This window comes from Pseudonaja textilis, chromosome 1 (genome assembly GCF_049901715.1).
Source record: "Pseudonaja textilis isolate UNSWEBS1 chromosome 1, rPseTex1.2, whole genome shotgun sequence".
NCBI lineage: Eukaryota > Metazoa > Chordata > Lepidosauria > Squamata > Elapidae > Pseudonaja > Pseudonaja textilis.
The window spans coordinates 250,425,960-250,446,044 of record NC_141990.1 but is presented as its reverse complement, the minus strand read 5'-3'; the positions used below and the strand labels follow the sequence as shown (position 1 = coordinate 250,446,044).

The 20,085-nt window shown below is 35.4% G+C and overlaps 1 protein-coding gene and 1 long non-coding RNA gene across 3 annotated transcripts in view; both read left to right on the top strand.

Annotated features, from left to right (window-relative positions):
• Nucleotides 1-20,085, top strand: part of LOC148128145 (uncharacterized) — a 230,148-nt gene that overhangs the window by 163,702 nt on the left and 46,361 nt on the right. The gene's annotated exons all lie outside the window — the stretch shown is intronic.
• GAS2 (growth arrest specific 2) overlaps nucleotides 1-20,085 on the top strand; it is a 148,215-nt gene that overhangs the window by 83,371 nt on the left and 44,759 nt on the right. For both annotated transcript variants that reach the window (XM_026706390.2, XM_087921246.1), the window contains exon 5: nucleotides 12,123-12,186. In XM_026706390.2, coding sequence (XP_026562175.1) covers nucleotides 12,123-12,186 — 64 coding nt within the window. The remainder of the gene's footprint in view (nucleotides 1-12,122; nucleotides 12,187-20,085) is intronic.

Below are 20,085 nucleotides of genomic sequence, written 5' to 3'. Positions count from 1 at the left end.
TTGAATATGTGTAACTCATATCTGAGTTACAAATGATCTGTTTGCCTTCTGTATTGAACTTCCTTATCTTACATTTTGTGTGTGAGAATAATGTGTTCACATTGTGTTCTTCGCTACCATCATTACTCATGTTGATTACATAATATATATCTATTGATAGCTGTAGTTCTGTTAAATTGTGTTTAAACACACTGATATCCTAATAAAATTGCAAATTTTGCCCTATTGCTCCATAAGAAAAAACCCTGTAAACTCATAGAACAATAATTCAGATACACTTTTGAGGTTCCCAGAAATCTTCATTAGCAAAATGAAGAATTCAATAGAGTTGTTTTCACTACTTTCATTTGAAGCTTCAAATATATTTTCAAACGATTGTTCATTTAGTTTTGATTGTATCCACTGAATTTTAATTTAAAAAAAACTGTAACAACAACCTGGATCACAAGAAAAAACTTATCCTATCTTGTTTCCTATAATAGCCAATTAATTGCTTCTTCTGACCATTTAAATACTGAATTTTAGTAGTTTTGTTTGTAAATAATTGCCATGACTAGTAGTTATATAACTATGATCAGATATTCCACTATTTAAAATATTCAGAAGATTAATAGACATGTTTTTTGAAGTGTTTGTCCCGGTCCTGTTACTGAAGATACTTTCTTAAAAGTGGTCTTAATTTCACTTCTGCTAATGACTGGTTTTCAACTTTACTGCAACTATCTAGAAGTGTTAGAGCTATTAATAATTACACAAAGAATAAATATCTATGGAGATTCTCAGTCATCCAGATCATTGTTGTCCCAAACATACTTTTTCAAGAAGCAACTGGACTTTCTGGTTTTTTCTTTGAAGATGTTTCACTTCTCATCCAAGAAGCTTCTTCAGCTTCTGAGGATCTGCAGAAGCTTCTTGGATGAGAAGCAAAATACCTTCAAAGAAAAAACCAGAAAGTCCAGTTGCCTCTTTAAAAAGCACCTTTGGGAAAATAAATAAATACATTTACCAGATCATGATAATGTTGTATAAACATTTTAATGACTTTACAGAATCCCCTTCCTCTCATCCTTCATTTTAGCATACCATCTTCTAATATGACTTTAGAGAAGTATCCACAGGCTATGAATTATGACAGTCCAAAGTTATTTATTTTATTGCTTGCTTTCCATCAGTTTTTGAGATCATAGTACAAGCAAAACTAAGCCTACAGATTACTCAGTGACTAGGGATGGCATGCAAATCCCTGTGACTAGAGCTAGCATTCAAATCCCTTAGAAGATAGATATAAGAATTGGCCACAGATAGTATACCCAGACAACTATAGTAAAACTTTTTAAAACAGCAAACCTTATTGTAGAACCATTCCAGGAGAATCATTTCTCCTGATTGTTTGGAGAAAAGAAGCTGTTTTGGAGTGAACATCTGTTCTTTCAGTTATATATCAGCTCAGTCATCTCTGCAGGAAGGATAATATTTAATTCCTTAGATATTTTCTAAGAAGACTGTTACAAAAAGTAACATAAAATAACCAATAGTGTTCAGAATGTACTGTCAAAATGGAATTAAGTATATACAGTATCTATTTCTTTTCCATGGAGATTTGGGAGAGATTGGACAAAGAAAATTATAAAACTGTTATTGAAACTAGTGGTGGCTGAAACTAAGTAATTTTTTGCATACTAAATCAATACCTGAACACTTCTTTTGTGTACTAAAAATGCAAAGTCAAAAACCTCCTAGTTCAAAAGTTAGAGATCTTAATGGCTGCTCTTCAGGCAGTTGCTAAGAGGTAACGTTGGCTGTGGGGCTTAAAAACATCTTACATAATTTTTTTTCAAGCAATCAGTTTTTAAATCAAGCATATACATGGGTGAAAAATGGAGATGTGAGTATATTTCTGCCCTTTATTCTTCCTGAATTCCATACCTTCAGCTAGGTTTCTGAAAGCGGAAATGAGCTCACATCGCTTTGAGTGTGAGTACCTCTTTGCAAAGAGTTCAGCTCCATAATAAAACACAGGGTACCACATTATCAGGCAAATAAGAATTACTATTTCTTTTTTGAATGCCAGCTAAATCTGTAGAAGTCAGGATAGAAAAGATGGGGCCAATCTGCACGTCCCATTCAGTAGCCAAATTGAAGTCCTACACATGCTCACCTGAACAAGCTAACTAGCTTCCAAGAGTTCCTAAGATAGAACATCAGCTGGATCTGCAGAAGAAAATATTGTCTTGCCTTTTTTATAATTTATTAGTAAAATGCAGGATGATGTCATCATAACTATTATGATAATCCCATTTAAGACAACAGCTGAGTTCTACCTCTGTCTTATCCCAAGTCACTTATTTCCTGCATGTGATGAACACTGTAACAACATTCACAGTTGCTACAAGCATGCTTCTTATGATACAGTGCTAGGACTTGTGGACTTTAAAAAAAAAATCTTCTGTCATTTGGATCCTTTTGAAATATTTCTTTTTGTAGATCTGAAGCCACCTTTGTAAAAGAACTCCCCCCGCTAGGTAATTAATTTGGATTTTCTTTCCCCACCTTTTCAGAAAAAGAAAGGCACTTTGAAGGATTTTCCTGTTTGTTGTTTATGGTCTCTCCAGTAAAGTGAACTTGGTAGCTCCCAGACAAAGTGCCTTCTCTTGAACTGCCCTGTCACACCTGCTTGTTGATGTCTGCCTGTCTTCTCTTTCAGCATCAATCACCTTTTTAAAAAAGCTTCTGATCCTTTTTAATCAGATTACACTTTCCTGTATTATGCTGTGTTTGACTTTTAATATACTATACTTATATATTTTTGCATGCATAATTGGCTTTTCTCACATAAGCTACTAAGAAAATATGATTGAGGGATGGACATTAAAAAAAAAAAAATCAGCTGGGTTTCAATCAGCTATTTCATTACATGACGGTTTTTTCCCTCATTTTTTCAATACCCTTTCAGCAGAGGACTAAATAAATCAATGGCAACTTGATATCCTTTGACAGATTAAATTCTCCATCTGGAAATTATGTAACAGAAAGTCCCAGTTGTTTGGGGTTTTGTATAGCAATCCATCTTCAATCTATAATAGTAGAATGAAACTTAAAAGTGAATATTCCATAGTTGAGTTAGTTCTTTCAAAGAGCAAAACTAAAAAGGAAAAGATTTCAGTGTTTTGTTTTACAAAATGATTTACTTGGCTATCATCTGAGTGATGGAAACCTGACTAAAATCATTTCCTCGAATGTATTTAATTATTTGGCAACTGAACAATTTACTAAGATATTTCCTTCTGTTTTACCTTACTCCATGCTAAACATATATTAAAGGGATGACTTGATCACCTTCGGATGCTTATTTAAATGAATGACTTAGTAGATATATTTCCTATCTACAGTACAAATACAAGCTGGAGGAAAATTAAGAAAAAAAATATGCTAGACAGTGTTTGGTGATGCTGTGAAATATGTTCTGGTGTGGTGTTATTGAAAACATGTTGATTGCAATGATTTATGAAAAACTTCATGACTTTATAGCTCTAGCACTCTGGCAGTTGCCAAGGCAACTTAGCCTTTGCATGAAGATGTATGAAAAAAGTGTGTAGATGGATAATGGGCATACTGTAGAAGATTCTTGTTTTAATTCCTCTTTTACTTCCTGTCTTATTTTCTTTGCTCATATCCCACATTGTCTTGATTAATCTAATTCCTTTCAACAGCCTTGTCCCGCAGTAACTAATGGAGAAAAGAAAGGGAGGGCTTAAGTGATAAATCTTTGAATAATTTTTCAGTAGATTTGTAAGAGGCTCTTCCAATAATTAAGCCTTGGCATTAGGGCTGCCATTATGTTGATCATTTATCTCATTGTGTCAATGTTCTCCACTTGCAAGATATGGGTATTAATGGATTCAATGACTACATATTTATGCAGGGAATTTGAATGGTTGAGCCTGGAATCTCTACCATAGATGCAGGTTTATGCTAGATCTGTAAACAAAACAGCCCAGGATGTCATATACAGGTGAAACTCGAAATATTAGAATATCATGCAAAAGTTCATTTATTTCAGTCGTGCAACTTAAAAGGTGAAACTAATATATGAGATAGACTCATTACATGCAAAGCAAGATAGTTCAAGCTGTGATTTATCATAATTGTGATGATTATGGCTTACAGCTCATGAAAACCCCAAATCCACAATCTCAGAAAATTAGAATATTACATGCAATCAATAAAACAAGGATTGTACATAGAACAATATCGAACCTCTGAAAAATATAAGCATGCATATGTACTCAGTACTTGGTTTGGGTCCCTTTTGCAGCAGTTACTGCCTCAATGCGGCATGGCATGGAAGCTATCAGCCTGTGGCACTGCTGAGAAGTTATGGAAGACCAGGATGCTTCAATAGCAGCCTTCAGCTCTTCTGCATTGTTCGGTCTCATGTCTCTCATCTTTCTCTTGGCAATGCCCCATAGATTCTCTATGCGGTTCAGGTCAGGCGAGTTTGCTGACCAGTCAAGCACAGTAATCCCACAGTCATTGAACCAGGTTTTGGTGCTTTTGGCAGTGTGAGCAGGTGCCAAGTCCTGCTGGAAAATGAAGTCAGCATCTCCATAAAGCTCGTCTGTGGAAGGAAGCATGAAGTGCTCCAAAATGTCCTGGTAGACGGCTGCCTTGACCCTGGACTTAATGAAGCACAGTGGACCAACACCAGCAGATAACATCGCTCCCCAAATCAACACAGACTGTGGAAACTTCACACTGGATTTCAAGCATCTTGCAGTGTGTGCCTCTCAGTTCTTCCTCCAGACTCTGGGTCCTTGGTTTCCAAATGAGATGCAAAAGTTGCTCTCATCAGAAAAGAGGACTTTGGACCACTGAGCAACAGACCAGTTCTGTTTTTCTTTAGCCCAGGTAAGACGCTTCTGACAGAGTTTGTTGTTCAGGAGCAGATTGACAAGAGGAATATGACATTTAAAGCCCATGTCCAGTATCCGTCTGTGTGTGGCGGCTCTGATGCACTGACTCCATCTTCTGTCCACTCCTTTTGAAAGTCCCAAACACTTTTGAATGGTCTTTTCCTGACAATCCTTTCCAGGCTGTGGTCATCCCTGCTGCTTATGCAACTTTTTCTTCCACACTTTTCCCTTCCACACTTTTCCCTTCCACATAACTTTCTATTAATGTGCTTTGATATAGCACTTTGGGAACATCCAACTTTGTTTGCAATCACCTTTTGAGGCTTTCCCTCCTTATGGAAGGTGTCAATGATGGTTTTCTGCACAATTGTCTGGTCAGCAATCTTTCCCATGATTGTGATTCCTACTGAACCAGTCTGAGAGACCATTTAAAGGCTCAGGAACCTTTTGCAGATGTTATGGCTTAATTAGCTGTAGAGTGGAACACTTTGAACCTAGAATATTGAACCTTTTCACAATATTCTAATTTTCTGAGATTGTGGATGGATTTGGGGTTTTCATGAGCTGTAATCCATAATCATCTCAATTATGACACATCACGGTTTGAACTATCTTGCTTTGCATGTAATGAGTCTATCTCATATATTAGGTTCACCTTTTAAATTGCATTACTGAAATAAATGAACTTTTGCACAATATTCTAATTTTTTGAATTTCACCTGTAATATAATAAAATACAGTTTGTCCACTCAAAAGTATGCACTGCACAGGAAAGTAAAAAAGACACAAAAATTGAACTTTACTTCAGGGGGGCTTGCCTTCTATACTTGGCAGTTTTCAGGTTCTAGAATCCTTGCCGGCATGGCTTTTACTCTAGAATAGGCAAGGAAAACTTTGACACTATCCATACAGTATACAGTTAATCCTCAACTTACATCTGTTTGCCTAGTGACTGTTTATAGTTACAACTAAACAGCACTGGAAAAAAAGTGACTTATAACTGGTTTTTGCACCCAAAACTGTTGTAGCAGTCTTCATGGTCACATGATCAAAATATGGGTGCTTAGTAGCCAGCATGCATTTACAATACCGATAGTTACAGCATCCTGGTGTCACGTGATCATCATTTACAACTTTTACAGCCATTTTCCAGCCAGACAAGGTCAATGGAAGGGGGCTAGTAAATCAGCCACATGATTTACTTCACAACTGCAGTGATTTGCTTAACCATGGCAATAAAAGTTGTAGAATTGGGCACAACTTCTTTAACAACCACCTTGCTGAACAATGGAAATACTGGTCTCAATTGTAGTTGTAAATCAAGGATTACCTGTAGAGTTCTTGGGGTGGACAAGTGATTCCAGTCCTAGCCACTAATTCCATCTGGATCTACATAATGAATCTCAGGGTTATAGATGTCTCAAGTCAGTAATAAGTGCCAATTATATTGTGATATTTGTTGTTGCCTTTTGTTTTCTTTCTGAGAGTGATATCCAGTGCATGCCTCAATTATTAACGGGGCAGATTCACACATTCCATCAATTAGATACTTGTGAAGCTGAAGTTCATGCAACAAATATGGCTATAACGGTCATGTCCAAATTTAATAAAAAGTGCCTTTTTTATGTTACTATCTCAATGTTGCTCATCATGGCCTCTTAATTCCATTCTTGGAATAAATAATAGATTCTGAATATGGGCTTCTTGCTTGTTTTATTGTAATTATGGATAATTCTGCTTATTTCAGGGAGAGAAAGAAAGGGCTGAGATCACTTAACATGCATTGATACACCATTTGAGGTGAAGCCTGAACAGAGAGGTATAAAAGGCCCTTTTGTCATATAATTGACATCTTTGTGCCTTTATATTAGCCATATCCAATTTAGAAAGTATGTTGTGCTTTTCCTGTCATAACACATGCTACAACACACATAGCTCTACTCAAATGAAGTGAATGTAACTCATGATGGGGTAGGAAATTATGACAGGTTCTAAAGTATGTGCCATATGCATAGAAATTAAAAGCAGTTGTTGTAATTGCTTAAGTCAGCATGGCTGGTTCAGATCATAGCCTTACTTTTATGGAATGTGATCTGTTTGGCCACATATCCTTTCAATTAGACAAATTACTTTCTTTAAAAGATCTTTTGTGACCATAGATGCAACTAAAATAATCTCTTTGTGGATTATAGAATTGTTTGAATAATCAGGGCCCTGAATTTCTTTTCCAAATTGTTTCTTTGCAAATTGTTTGCATTAAAAGTTTGTTTTTTCTGGTCAACTTGTTCTTCTTGGATTTGTAAATGAGATTACTATCAGGTCACATAAGAAAGTTTGTCTTTGGGTGGGAATCAGAGAGGAACTAGGAGCATTCCTTCTCCTTCTCTCTTTCTAGAATGGTGCAAATATAGGGTTTGGTTTGATTTGATTTTAACTTGAATTGGACTTTGAGGCAAGGTTGACGTGAGTTCCAGAGATATCTTGGGAAGAATGAACATATAAACGGATTCAGAAAAAATAGGTCTAAATCTTCCTGGAAGTAAGGAACTAATTACAAATGTAACCTCCAACCTCATGTGCATACACTCATGCACATACACACAAATGGTGGGTTTCAACCAGTGTAACAACTGTTTCAGTGAACACATGCTTCATGTGTGGGTGCAATATTTGAAAATTGCCCATTTTCAGCTCTAAAACATACTTCTATTGCAGCTCCAGTGAGTAAAACAGTTGAGGCGTGGCAATCCGCTGTGCCATGCAAATCAGCTGGGCTGAGAAACACGAAAATATGGGACAGACTAGGAAAAGGACGAGTGGGCAGGGTCAACTAATTGCCAGAACTGAGGGTTTGCCCAAACTGGTCCGATCCGGTAGCAGCCCACTCCTGCACACAAATCACACACGCCACCATATGTGTGTGTCTTTCTCTGTGTGTAATGCTTTGTTAAAACATACCATTGAGCTTTCACTATGACAGACTTGAGAAAGATTGTAGGTTTATTTCACACATAAGTTGCAGCTTTCTTTAGAAAATCAAATGGATAGGGAGCAATTGCCTGAATTATTTTTTCTATTTCATAGACTAGCTCCAGGGAGACACCTATCTTTTTTTCTGGCAGTGTTACATTGCCCAGTAGAATATATTCCATGTGTTCCTATTCAAAATAATCTAATAATCTGAAGACTGTATCAATGTAACTGTAGCTGTCTACTGTATATGCTATACAGTAAATGCAGTGAAATAAATGAAAATCAAAATGCATCCACTAAACATATATAATTTTCAAACCACTGATGTCGGGTATATTTTGGATGTTGTACAGGTTGAGATTTACTCTAGCATTTGTTCTTACAACAGATATCTCTGCTGCTCGTGTATTCTTCAGAAGCTTATGATCTGATTGATCTGATTGAAATGCCTTGATAGATGAAAAAATATACACACTAAAAATGATGATAGGACATTCAGTCTGTTTAGATATGTAGTCATGTCCCATTAGGTCCAACTCTCATAATTGATGACAAATTTTGAGAATTCTTGTACTGAATATCTGAAGAGCATGACAAAGAACCAAGTCGCTGGCATTTCCTTAAAGGCAAAGGGATGATGCATTAGACAAGAAATGTGCTATAATCAATGTAAAAGAAAAGTGTTGTAATCAATGGGATTAAGAGGGAGTTAAGATGAGAAGGAAACCAAAGAGAATGTTTGCAAAACACCATTAATTTTTTCAATTGTCAGTGGCACTTGTTACACAACAGAACTGAATGTATTTTATTGCAGATCTAAAATGAAGATCAGCCTACAGAAGTCCCACTTGTAATATTGCAAAACTTGGTTATGGTTGTGTAAGAAAACAAAGCAAAAGCAAAGAAAAAGAGCTTGATTTCTTACACATCACTTATTCTCTACTGTTCAAACTTTTTTCTTTTCTTTTTGCAAACTACGAGGAATTTGAGTAGTGTGTGGGTGGTTGCTATCTAGTGCCAAAAACTGTTTTAAAGTACAACAGTATTTTTTAACTGACAATCAATGGTTCTGTGTGCACTTGTTTTGTAAACATGCAATGCTCTATTTTCAAATAAGTGTGACTGTCCTGTGTTGTTTAATGGTTATAGGATATGGAGGCAATGAACCTTCATCTTTTTCTTCAAGAAATCTGCTGAGCAAGAAAAGGGTTTGCTTTTTAGCTATGCTAAGCATGCTAATATATGTGATTTATTTTTGGAGTGCTTCACTGTATTTTTTTTTCCTCCATCACTAGTTCTTGTGATACTTATGCATACCTATGGCATACCTACATGTGATTGATTCTGACTCATTTTGATGCAACACACAGCAGGATTTTTACCACATAAGTGGACCTGGTCCTCATTTACAGTCTGTTTTAAATAAAAAGCCACCCAGTAAGCTACCCCTTATGATGTATCGTTTTCAGCCTTACAACATTGAAATAAAATCTACATCATAAGTTATCCGTTTTCTGCAATCATGACTTCTTTGCAACCCCTTATGGCTTCCAATCATATGTGATGGTCCACTGATACAGCAATTATCCTGTGGGAGTGACACTGAATCTAATGGGCCTACATTTACTTACTTTGTTATTCCACCTTGCATGGCGCCTAATCCTAGACTTATGGTTAAAATGCACTGTACAATAAAAAATAAGAGTAACAAATAGTAAAGCCATGCTTGCCAACAGTTCATGCACTTCTCATTTGGTGCCTTATAAATTTGTAAAAGTATAGTGTATTATTTATCGTTAGCATGCAATGACATTTTCTCGATTGTCAGTTGTTTCTGTCATAGTGTCGCTGTCTAAAAGTTCAAATTATATCATTTGGAAGTTCTGCCCATGGTGAAACTCACTTATGAGTAGAAGTGTATTCCATTTCTTACTGTGGTGATCAAATTGATTGATTAATCCAGGATCTTTGCTATGGAATTACATTTGTAATGTAATATTTTTCAAAGTACAATTTCGGAGTCTCAGTTTTGGTACGTGGCAAAGACAGTCTGAGGTGATTTCAGTGAGGGGCTTTCCAAAGCAGCAAATGAATTAACTAATTCTCCTCCCTCTCAGTTGCATCAGAATAAGTCTTTTTTTAATTCTGTTGGTGTCTTTCACAAAGTTTGCTTGAACTATTCACAGTTTTGTGTTTCTTCCTGTGATTTATTTGCTGTACATTTTTATTTGTGTTATTGCATAAACAATGAAACTTTAAAAGTTATTTAAAGTCAGTTACCCTCAATTGATACAGATTGTTTGCAATGTGGGTTTTTCCCCCCAGCATAATGTCAGTAGAACATATTGATAAAGATAATTTTAATCAGCGTTGAAGACTAGATACAAGAAAGGATTCAACAAAGGATTCAAACTAAGTGAACAATATTTAGAAAAGCTAATAACATTTCTTTTGTATAAGAGATAAATGAAGGAGTCATAGGAAATAATCCTTAAGAATTGAAAGATATTCAGTTCTGCATACTAGGTTTGGGGCAAAAAATGAGTTATCTCCTTCAACCTGAAGGCAAGCTCCTCCTTGCTGGTTGTATGATTTAAATGATGTTTCTAAGTAATAAACAATCTTCTGTCTCCTAACTTAACAATTACTTTGTTTTACCTTCACTAATTGACATTCTGCATAATGTATAAACATTATATTTTTATAGGACATCCTTAATTTTTCTATATACCAAACTAAAATCCTTTTGGAAATTAAACTGCAAACTGTACAGACATTTTTTTCAATATATATTTGAGTGTGTAACAAGAGCAAGTACATCTGAAAGTAATTATTTCCATGAATACGGCTATATAACTTGCATATGTACCACATTTTTATTTGTTTGTAACTACAATTGTCCCTGAAGTTTTGTCAAAGTCATAGGAAGGTACTTTTCAATTTAATATGCCTAATGATAAGGAAGATAAGAATAATGTAATTTAGCTTTTAAAAATCATGTCATTTCATAGATAGAAACAGTAATTCTAGTTCCACAAAATGCAAAACATTAAGTATACACTTCTATAATAATATTTTTCACCATTTGTTTTGTTCAAGAGCTTCTCTAGATAATCAGGAATGATAGTCTTGCTTTCATATACAATATGGCATCACACTCTTAACATAGCATGCATTTTTAATGGTTGAATGTTGTCTACATTGAACACTTTTGTAGGATCCAACTTTCACTTCTTCATGTTGTCCAATTATCAGCTCTGTCATTTCTTGAAATGTTATATTGCTTTAAAAATTTGAATAGTTTTTTTTAAATATCCCATGGGATATTTCAGTATCAATTTATGTTAAGAGTATTTTAATACAAACATTAATGTATGTGCCCCATGTGAGTCAGTTTCCAAGGGCTTCCCATTTTGACCTTAGTGTGATTAGTGCCAGCACATCAAATCATATAGAGTTCAAAGCTATGGCATGGAATGTCTGTGAGAAGCAAATTGATGAATTTTTTTTTCCACATGCTATTTCATAAAACTTTTTTTTTTGCCTGAACAAAACTTTTAAGTTTGAAATACCAATTATCTTTATAGTTTGGGAATCCAAAAATATAACTTTAAAATGATCCTGTACCAGACTAAATTATTTCAAACACACTTTATTCTCCAAATCCCCTCCTTCATTTATGTAAAGATCTTATTAGTTGTAATCTGTTTAATGTATAGTATGTTTCAAAGAGTGACTAGTTATAAGTTTGTGATGTATAACTTTTTTAAAAACAAAAACTGCATACATATAATTTGTTGATCCTGTTGTAGAAATCACTAAATTCACTAGCACCTTTAAATTTTATTCTACAATCCTTTGTTTATTTGAAATATCTAAGAATCTTACTTTAGGGCTGCCACTCCGGAAGGGAAAAAATGACTCACTCATAAGTGATTAAATTAATGAATTAATCATTTACATCAATTTACTGAGGAATAGAAAGGTTTTTTTTAAAAAAACTATTAATTTATCGTCTTTAGTTTCACATCATTGACATCATCTGACAAAAGTTGTCTTCTAAGACAGCACATACCACCTTAATTTTTCAGTAAACTGTTGTAGCCTTACTGTCATTTATCTATGTCAACCATTCAATCCTGTAGTTTAGGATTCAACATATTACAAGCATGTATTATTAAGTGTTTCAAATGCCTTCCCTATAAATACTTTTTTGTCTCCAATTTGCTTTTACAGTCCTCCACAAGCAGCCCAGAGAAGTGTGCCTTTGTTTGCTTGAGCTTGGAAGGATTGCAGCCAGGTAGGCAACTTACTTAAAGAATGAACAAGAATGTCACCCTTGGCAGCAAGAGAAATGGAGAGAATGAGTGGTTCAGTGCACTGTCAAACTAACATTTATACTAGTCTGGGTCAAGGCAAAGGTCCAACTATTAATACATGTAGAGCATATTGGGGGCAGTTGTTCAAACAAAACAGTCAAGGGTTTATTTAAAAAAAAGTGATAGAGCTAGTATGTCATTTCAAAAAGCTCAGAAAAAAAAAATTATCCTGAAAACAAAACCGTAATAGAGGACCGATTCCTCCATAGAGTATTTGACGTGTTCAAGTAAGATACTTCAATAACTGGGATCTTTTTGCTTTGGGTCCTTATTGTAAACAGTATCATCATCCTCTTCCTCATATAAACTGTGTTTGTTTTTTTCAATTTACACCAGCACAAGTAAGTAAGTTGAGTCAACTTTTGATTTCTTTTGTGTCAAGGTAGTTAACCCATTAATGATAGGAGATGAAAAAGAAATTTTGTTACAGTGCTAACAGAAAAAAGCTGGGAAATAGGAGCGGATATGATGGAGATGCAAAATAACTGGTAAATAAACCCAAGTTGATTTTTTTAATGTTTCGAAAGTTTGAAAGAACACATAGTAAATTTTCAAATGTTGGGTCGTGGATGATAGTGCTGTTTCAGACTGGATAGGGAAATAATAAGAGTTCAAACCATTATCTCAACAAATGCCCAACCTTTGATGTAAGAGATTTGCAGGCATGCCAGTTCCCATTGTGGGCAGAAGTAGTGCCATATATATATGTATGCTGAGGGGGAAATGAGGGCACTTCCATTGCCTTTAGTACTTCAAATGAAAATATGTGACAGAAACAACACCAGATAATATTAACCAATAATAGAAATACAAACAGATCAAAAGATAATGCTGTGAGGAAGACAAAACTTATGCCTGCCAAGATAAATCATGAATGATGGTCTACCCACCCAGGACTAATCTCAGTCTAAATGTATAAGGTTCAGTAAAATGGTAAGATGGCTACATAAAGCCATTGCATTAACATAATCTATTTTTTACATTTAAAACCAGCTGTATGCCTGACTGAGAAAATCAGGTATGGGAAAAAAAAAATGTGTTTCTGTTTGTGACCATTGTCTCCATGAGGAAATAAATTTGTGTACCCTACCCTTTTCACTGAAGGTATTTTATGCAGTTAAGGCTTTTCCTATAGAGACCATGGAATTCCAAACAGAATGGAGGCATCTTATGGGATGGGATACTTCCATCATTTTGCACTTACAGGGAGGAAAAAGAATTCAGAGATGTCTCTTAAATCCCCAAAGTGTCATACAAAAAAGAATATTAGTTCCCAGAAGAAGGATATGAAGTGAGAAATTCTTTCCTGCAACATATTTTCCTTCCAGGTCCATTAGGCTTGCAAAATACAGAATTTATAGTTAATTGTTACTGAATTGGACCCAATTCCTGGTGATGTATGGACACATTGTGTCTTGACCTTTATCTGACAACAATCTAGAGCTCTTCCAGAGAAATATCCCTTGTCCTACCTATCAATTTTATTCTATATTCTTTCATCTTGGCAAACACAATAATTGTTCGTAATCCATCATCCATTTGCATTATGTGATCAAAATATGTGAGCTCCTACTTGCTTCAATCAGGCAGTAAGTCTTAATTTCTTTTAAGACTGATTTTTGGGTTCTTAAGAATCCATAATATTGTCTCCAAATCTTTAATTTGAAGGAGTTTGTCCACATTTTCCCATTGTGAATACTTCACCCCACAGCCTTATATTACCATTGAGAACTTTATATCTTTAATTATTCTGATTTTTGTTATCACTGAAAATTAAATTGTGGCCTCCCATAAGCTCACTCTTCTCCATTTGACCTTTCCACTTAAAAGTATAGGAGTTTATACGTCACTGGCATTACTTTCAAATAAATGCAGTTTCTAATCCCACCATATTAAAAAAAAGTAATAAATTACAAGAAAAAAAGAATTGATTAAGCAGAGTTGAATAAATCAAATTTTCATAATCAATTTAATCTTCATTTAGTGTGTATCAAGACATAACCTTATGCAGATGTAGTACCCTTTCATATAAAGGACTGAAACAAAATAAGGGAAACAGCTAGGCTGGGGGAAAGCACTCTTAAGCCATGAAACAGGATACATTGTATTATAAGATGTTGAAGTGGAAGAAAAAATGGATTTGTATTCAATTGAAGAGCACAGGAGCTATATCCGATGAGTAAGTATATAGTCAGGGTCCAATGGGAACAGAATAATTTATGGCCTCTCAGCATCTGCGTCTCTGCACTAGATGCATTATTAAAAATCTGAGGTCTGGAATTAGATAAAAGAAAAGCCAATGAGGTAAATTTGACTTGAATCTGCAGTGCATAATAAAGAACACTGAAATTTTTGTATTAAATATATCTCTACAATTCTCTACAAATTAGAAAAAAAAATATTTCCCCTGTCTAATAATGTAGCCTTTTCTTTTCTTTTTTTTAAATAAAGTTTTATTGAGTTTTAACAAAACAAATAAAACATCTTATTTGAGTACAGCATTGTTCCGTGTTATCACATTTCCATACAGACACAATTTCATTTGCATATTCATCTTATGTATTCAATTTCATATCTTATTACTCTTTTTCCAACTTCTCACTATTTCTCCCTTTACTCCTCTTAAGTTTCTTTTATGGTTATCTCATTTTCTTCTTATTCAATTGTATTTCTTTTACCTAAATTTCTATATCTTTTTATTCATTGTACTTATACTTTCATCTGTCTTGTTTACAATTTCATATGTTCTCTTCCAACATTCTTAAGAAGCAAAATTCCCCCTATGGTTGCCAAAGTGTAACACCTTTAAAACTTATGGTTATTATCATATGAAATCTCATTAAATGTTGAATTTGTGCATTCTAAAATTATAACATTCAAATTTCTAATATCTATTTTATATCATGTAGATCTCATCACTCAGACTCTGCTTGGTACTTCCCCTTGAAAATGTAAAAAGAAAAATTCTAAAAACATAGCAAAAACAATATATGTATATGTATACATATGTATGTTTTCTTAAGTTTTTGCGGGTACTTACATGTATGTTATTCAGCTTTGTTCGGGTATTTTCCGAAGTCATTATAGTTGTGCTTTTAAAGTTGAAGCAACGTTTTGGCAGAATCTCATCTGCCATCATCAGGCTTCTGTATTATGTTCGTCTGTAAGTCAGACTTTACAGTTGTTTCAGTTTTAAATGCACCAAACTATACGGCCTCCCAAAAATACACAAAGAAGGCATACCTCTCAGACCCATAGTCAACTCCAGAGGAGCACCACTATAAAATCTAGCTAAACACTTAGCAAAACAGCTACAGCCCCATGCTGAAACAGCAGCTTCACATGTACAAAACTCATACCACTTCTTGGAAATGATCAAAGATTTACATGTGGAACAAGAAGATCTGCTTGTAAGTTTTGACGTGGTTTCACTATTCACTCAAGTCCCAATAAAATAAACTCTTGAAATAATTAAAAATAAATACCAACCAGCTAAACATCTCATAGAACTGACAGAACACTGCTTAACCAACACATATTTCATATACAAAGGGCAAAGATACAACCAAATTAAAGGAGCCCCTATGGGATCACCACTGTCACCTGTCATTGCAAACCTGTTCATGGAAGAATTCAAATCCAGAGCCCTGGCTAATGCCACCCACAAACCCAAACTATGGTTAAGATACATCGATGACACATTTGTGATTTGGCCCCATGGAAAAGAAAACCTAAACAATTTCCTAACACACCTAAACAGCACACACCCCAAAATCAAGTTCACCATGGAAACGGAAGCAAACAACTACCATTCCTAGATGTACTAATCTACAAAAAAAAACAGATGGCACACTAGGACACACCATATACCAGAAGAAAACACACACCAACCGCTACCTCAATGCCCAATCCCACCACCACCCAGCACAGATAAACTCCGTGGCCAAAACACTAATTGCTAGAACCAAACGCCTGGCGGACAAGACACACATAAAGACTGAACTGTGCACCCTGACTAAAGTACTGACAGCCAACAGCTTCCACAAAAGTAAAATCACTGGCTTGATCCACAAAAACACACTGAGACATAATGGAGACCTAGAAGATGGAACAGCTGTCCTGCCCTACATAAGAGGTACTACAGGCAAAATGAGTAAGATACTACACAGGCATCACATCAAGACTGCCTTCAAAACAGACAGAAAAATAGCAGCCATCCTTAGAAACCCCAAAGATAAAATTGACCTGGAAAACCAAGGCATATATGAACTCCCCTGTGCATCATGCCCGGCCACATACATTGGACAGACCAATAGAAGAATAAGTACCCGCCTGGATGAACACAAAAATGCAGTCAAAAAGCTGGAACACATTTCCTCACTAGTCCAACACATGAAAGCCACAGGTCATAGCATCAACTTCAATGGCACCAAAACCCTAGCCACTATAGAAAACCCCAGCCACAGAATTATCAGAGAAGCCATAGAGATTGAAAAAAGACCTGAAAGGATGAATAGAAGAGATGATTCCACCAGACTGTCAATTATTTGGAAGCCTGCACTCACAAACAAAAAAATCTCCACACCACAAGCCAGGCAAACACCTGGGCACAAACAGTTCCCCCCTGATACCTCCAGCTCAAGCACACCCCAACCAGGCAGCCAGATGAAACCTAGCTTCCTAACAAATGATAACCATCCATTTACTCGGAGCCAAGCTGCACTAAAAGCCTCCAATACAGGAACACAATGTTGCCAGCCAATCAAGACACACACACACACACACACAAAGCCACAAAACAGACAGAAGATATTAGAAACACCAATCAAGCAGAACACAGCAAACTCCAAGACCAATAAACACAGACCAAGACTCCCAACCAATCAGGATGAAGAAAAAAAACCTTCTGGCACAGCAGTAGGCTAGCCCCAAATTTAAACCTGAAACAACTGTAAAAGTCTGACTCACAGACGAATACAATACAGAAGCCTGATGATGGCATATATGTTTTCTTAAGTTTTTGCGGGTGCTTACATGTATGTTATTCAGCTTTGTTCGGGTATTTTCCCACGTCATTATAGTTGTACTTTTAAAGTTGTAGCAACGTTTCGGCAGAATCTCATCTTATATATATATATATATATATATATATATATATATATATATATATAAATATTTATATATATATATAAACGTTTATATATATATAAACATTATTAAAGCAAAATAGTTATTCAAAATCATTCCAGTACTGGTATGAACCTTGTAAATCTTTTACTTTTCTTTTCAATATCTATCAATCTTTAAGAACAATTGAAATGTTTTCCTCCCTTCTTCGTTATTACTTAACTGTTAATAAGCATACCATAAGTTAATAAGTTTTATCATATAAATTATTTACTATTAATAAGCAAAATAATTATTCAAATTCATTCTAATAACTGGTATAAATTTCCTTATAAATCTTTCACATTTCTTTTCAATATTTTATCAATCTTTAGAAACAATTGCAATGTTTCCCTCTCTTTATTATTGTGTTAATTATAAATAAACATACCATTACATAACAATACAGTTTTATCTCATAGATTATTTACTTATTTCATTTCTAACTCATTACAGTATTCTACTGTCACAATGCTATATTTTGTACCTTTGCAGAATCCTCACTTTTAACTTAATTTAACCATTGTCTCTGTGTTTTCTAGCTGAGCAAATACCTTTAATCCTAGTACGTTTCCCCTTTTTCTTTATTTCCTGTTTTTGTCCCTCATACGTTCTTTCCCTTTCTATCTTCTCCCCCTTTTTTCTCATCCCTTTTTTTATACCCTTTTCTCTCTAATTTCCCCTTTTGTAGTTTTCTTTTCTGCTTCTCCTTGCTGTTATACTTCTTTTTCAGACTATTTTTCTTTTTGGCTGTTCCCTTTGATCTCAAACTTTTCTCCTTTCCCCCTTTTTCTCCTTATTACCACACTTTGCATTATTTGATCATTGAAAATGGCTTCTTCTTTGTTCTGCCCTTCTTGCTCTTGAAGCTTTTCCTTTTCCTTTTCATAGTTCAGGATCTCCATTTCAAAAAATTCAAATACGAAGCCAAAGGATCTTCCTCCCCTTTTTGGATCTTTTTTCTGTTTTTTAAGACTCATCTTCAATTCCTCCAGGAGTGATGGCATTTTAAACACTTTTGAACAACCACCCGATTGTCTTTAAGTAAAAACAGAAAAAGAAAGAAAAAACCAATGCCAAAAACTTTTTTTTTTAAATCACCAAATGATCCCAGTCTGTTCTTTTCTGTGAGTTACTGTATCTTTTAATAAGATTTCAGTTACAATGTATCCTCGGGAGTCTTTTCAAAGTTTCACTGTTAATCCTCTTTATTTTTCCAGGTGGCACTCCATTTTTCCATTATTCCAAGTCCCACCCTTTTGCCTCCACTCTTCTCCTTTTTAGGGCTTTAAAATGACCAAGAAAAAATCTTTATTCTCCTTTTGACACTTAGATTTCAGCTTAAGGTTGCCTATTAGTGTCAAAATAGATTAATATAAATTTCTTTTCATACCATTTGTGATTGTCAATATAAAGGTTTAAAAAGGGGGTTTAACCTCCTTTTCTCTCTCCTTCGACGCTTAAAGATCTTCTTTCAGAAGTATCCTTCTAGGTACTTTTAGATTCAGGGTGCCTTGCTTAGATGTTCTCTGTTGTTTAGCCCGGTCTGTCCTGCTTTCCTCTTTGTCTTCCTCCTGCACAATCTTATCCAGTCGGGTTCTTCTTTGAGGTGGCCATTTCTGACCACCGCTGCAACCGCCTTCGGGGAAGGGAGTTTAGACCAGCCAAGGAGGAGAGATGCGGCTCCCCTCCACTCGACTAGCAATCTCCCCCCTCTTCACCACCTCTACGGGGTGGCTTCAGCCCTGAATCCAAAGGATCGGGGTGCTCCAGCGGTGAGCACAGATTGAAACTGCACACAATCAGGGATTTCAGTCTGTCGCTGAAGAGATCCAAACCAGAAACCAGCCTTATCTTTTCCAAAATGTCACTGTCTTCTTTTCTGCACTAGTCACTGTCTTCTTTTCTGCACTGTCTTCTTCTGCAAAATGTCACTGTCTTCTTTTCTGCACTAGTAATTCTGAGCCTCAATATTTCCAGAAAATCTGAAAGGGGGAAATCTTCTTAAGGCTTTGAATTGCTCCTTAATCCCAGAAAGAATGGGAGCATGCCCAATAGCTTTGTATAATGAAACAAGACCAGTTATGCAATTAATGCTGCAATATGTGTAAGTTGTGCCTTTTGACCAATGGTACTTCCAGATGATCAGCCATTAAAACCACACATCTTTATGTGTGGTTTATTTCAATTTGCTTGAATGGTTCGGATTGTTCTGACCATTTCAAATCATTTGGAAATTGGAACAATCAGTAGTGACATTGGTTGGTGCAAAACAGCTTTTCTCTATTGACCAGCTATTCAAGCTGGTATTCTCTTGACTTTATGTCATGATCCAATGCAACTAGTGATGGCATTGTGGGTCATAGGAAAAGACTCATCCCTAATGATGGAATTGTTTGGAACAGCCCTCTATGAAGAAGGACAATTCAGAAGCTCTATATCAGTAAATTCAGGACTGTATAAATAAAATATAATGCTGTCCCTGAAGTCCAAAATTAAATGGTAATGTTGATGTATTATGTGTTAATGCTAATACAGTGGTTGCTTTTCCTCAGGCCTACCCTTAGAACTAAATACAGGCTTCAGGATTTATTTTAAGCAAGAATGTTTAATGTGATGTTTAGAAGTTGGTTTTTCACAATTTTCAGCAACTG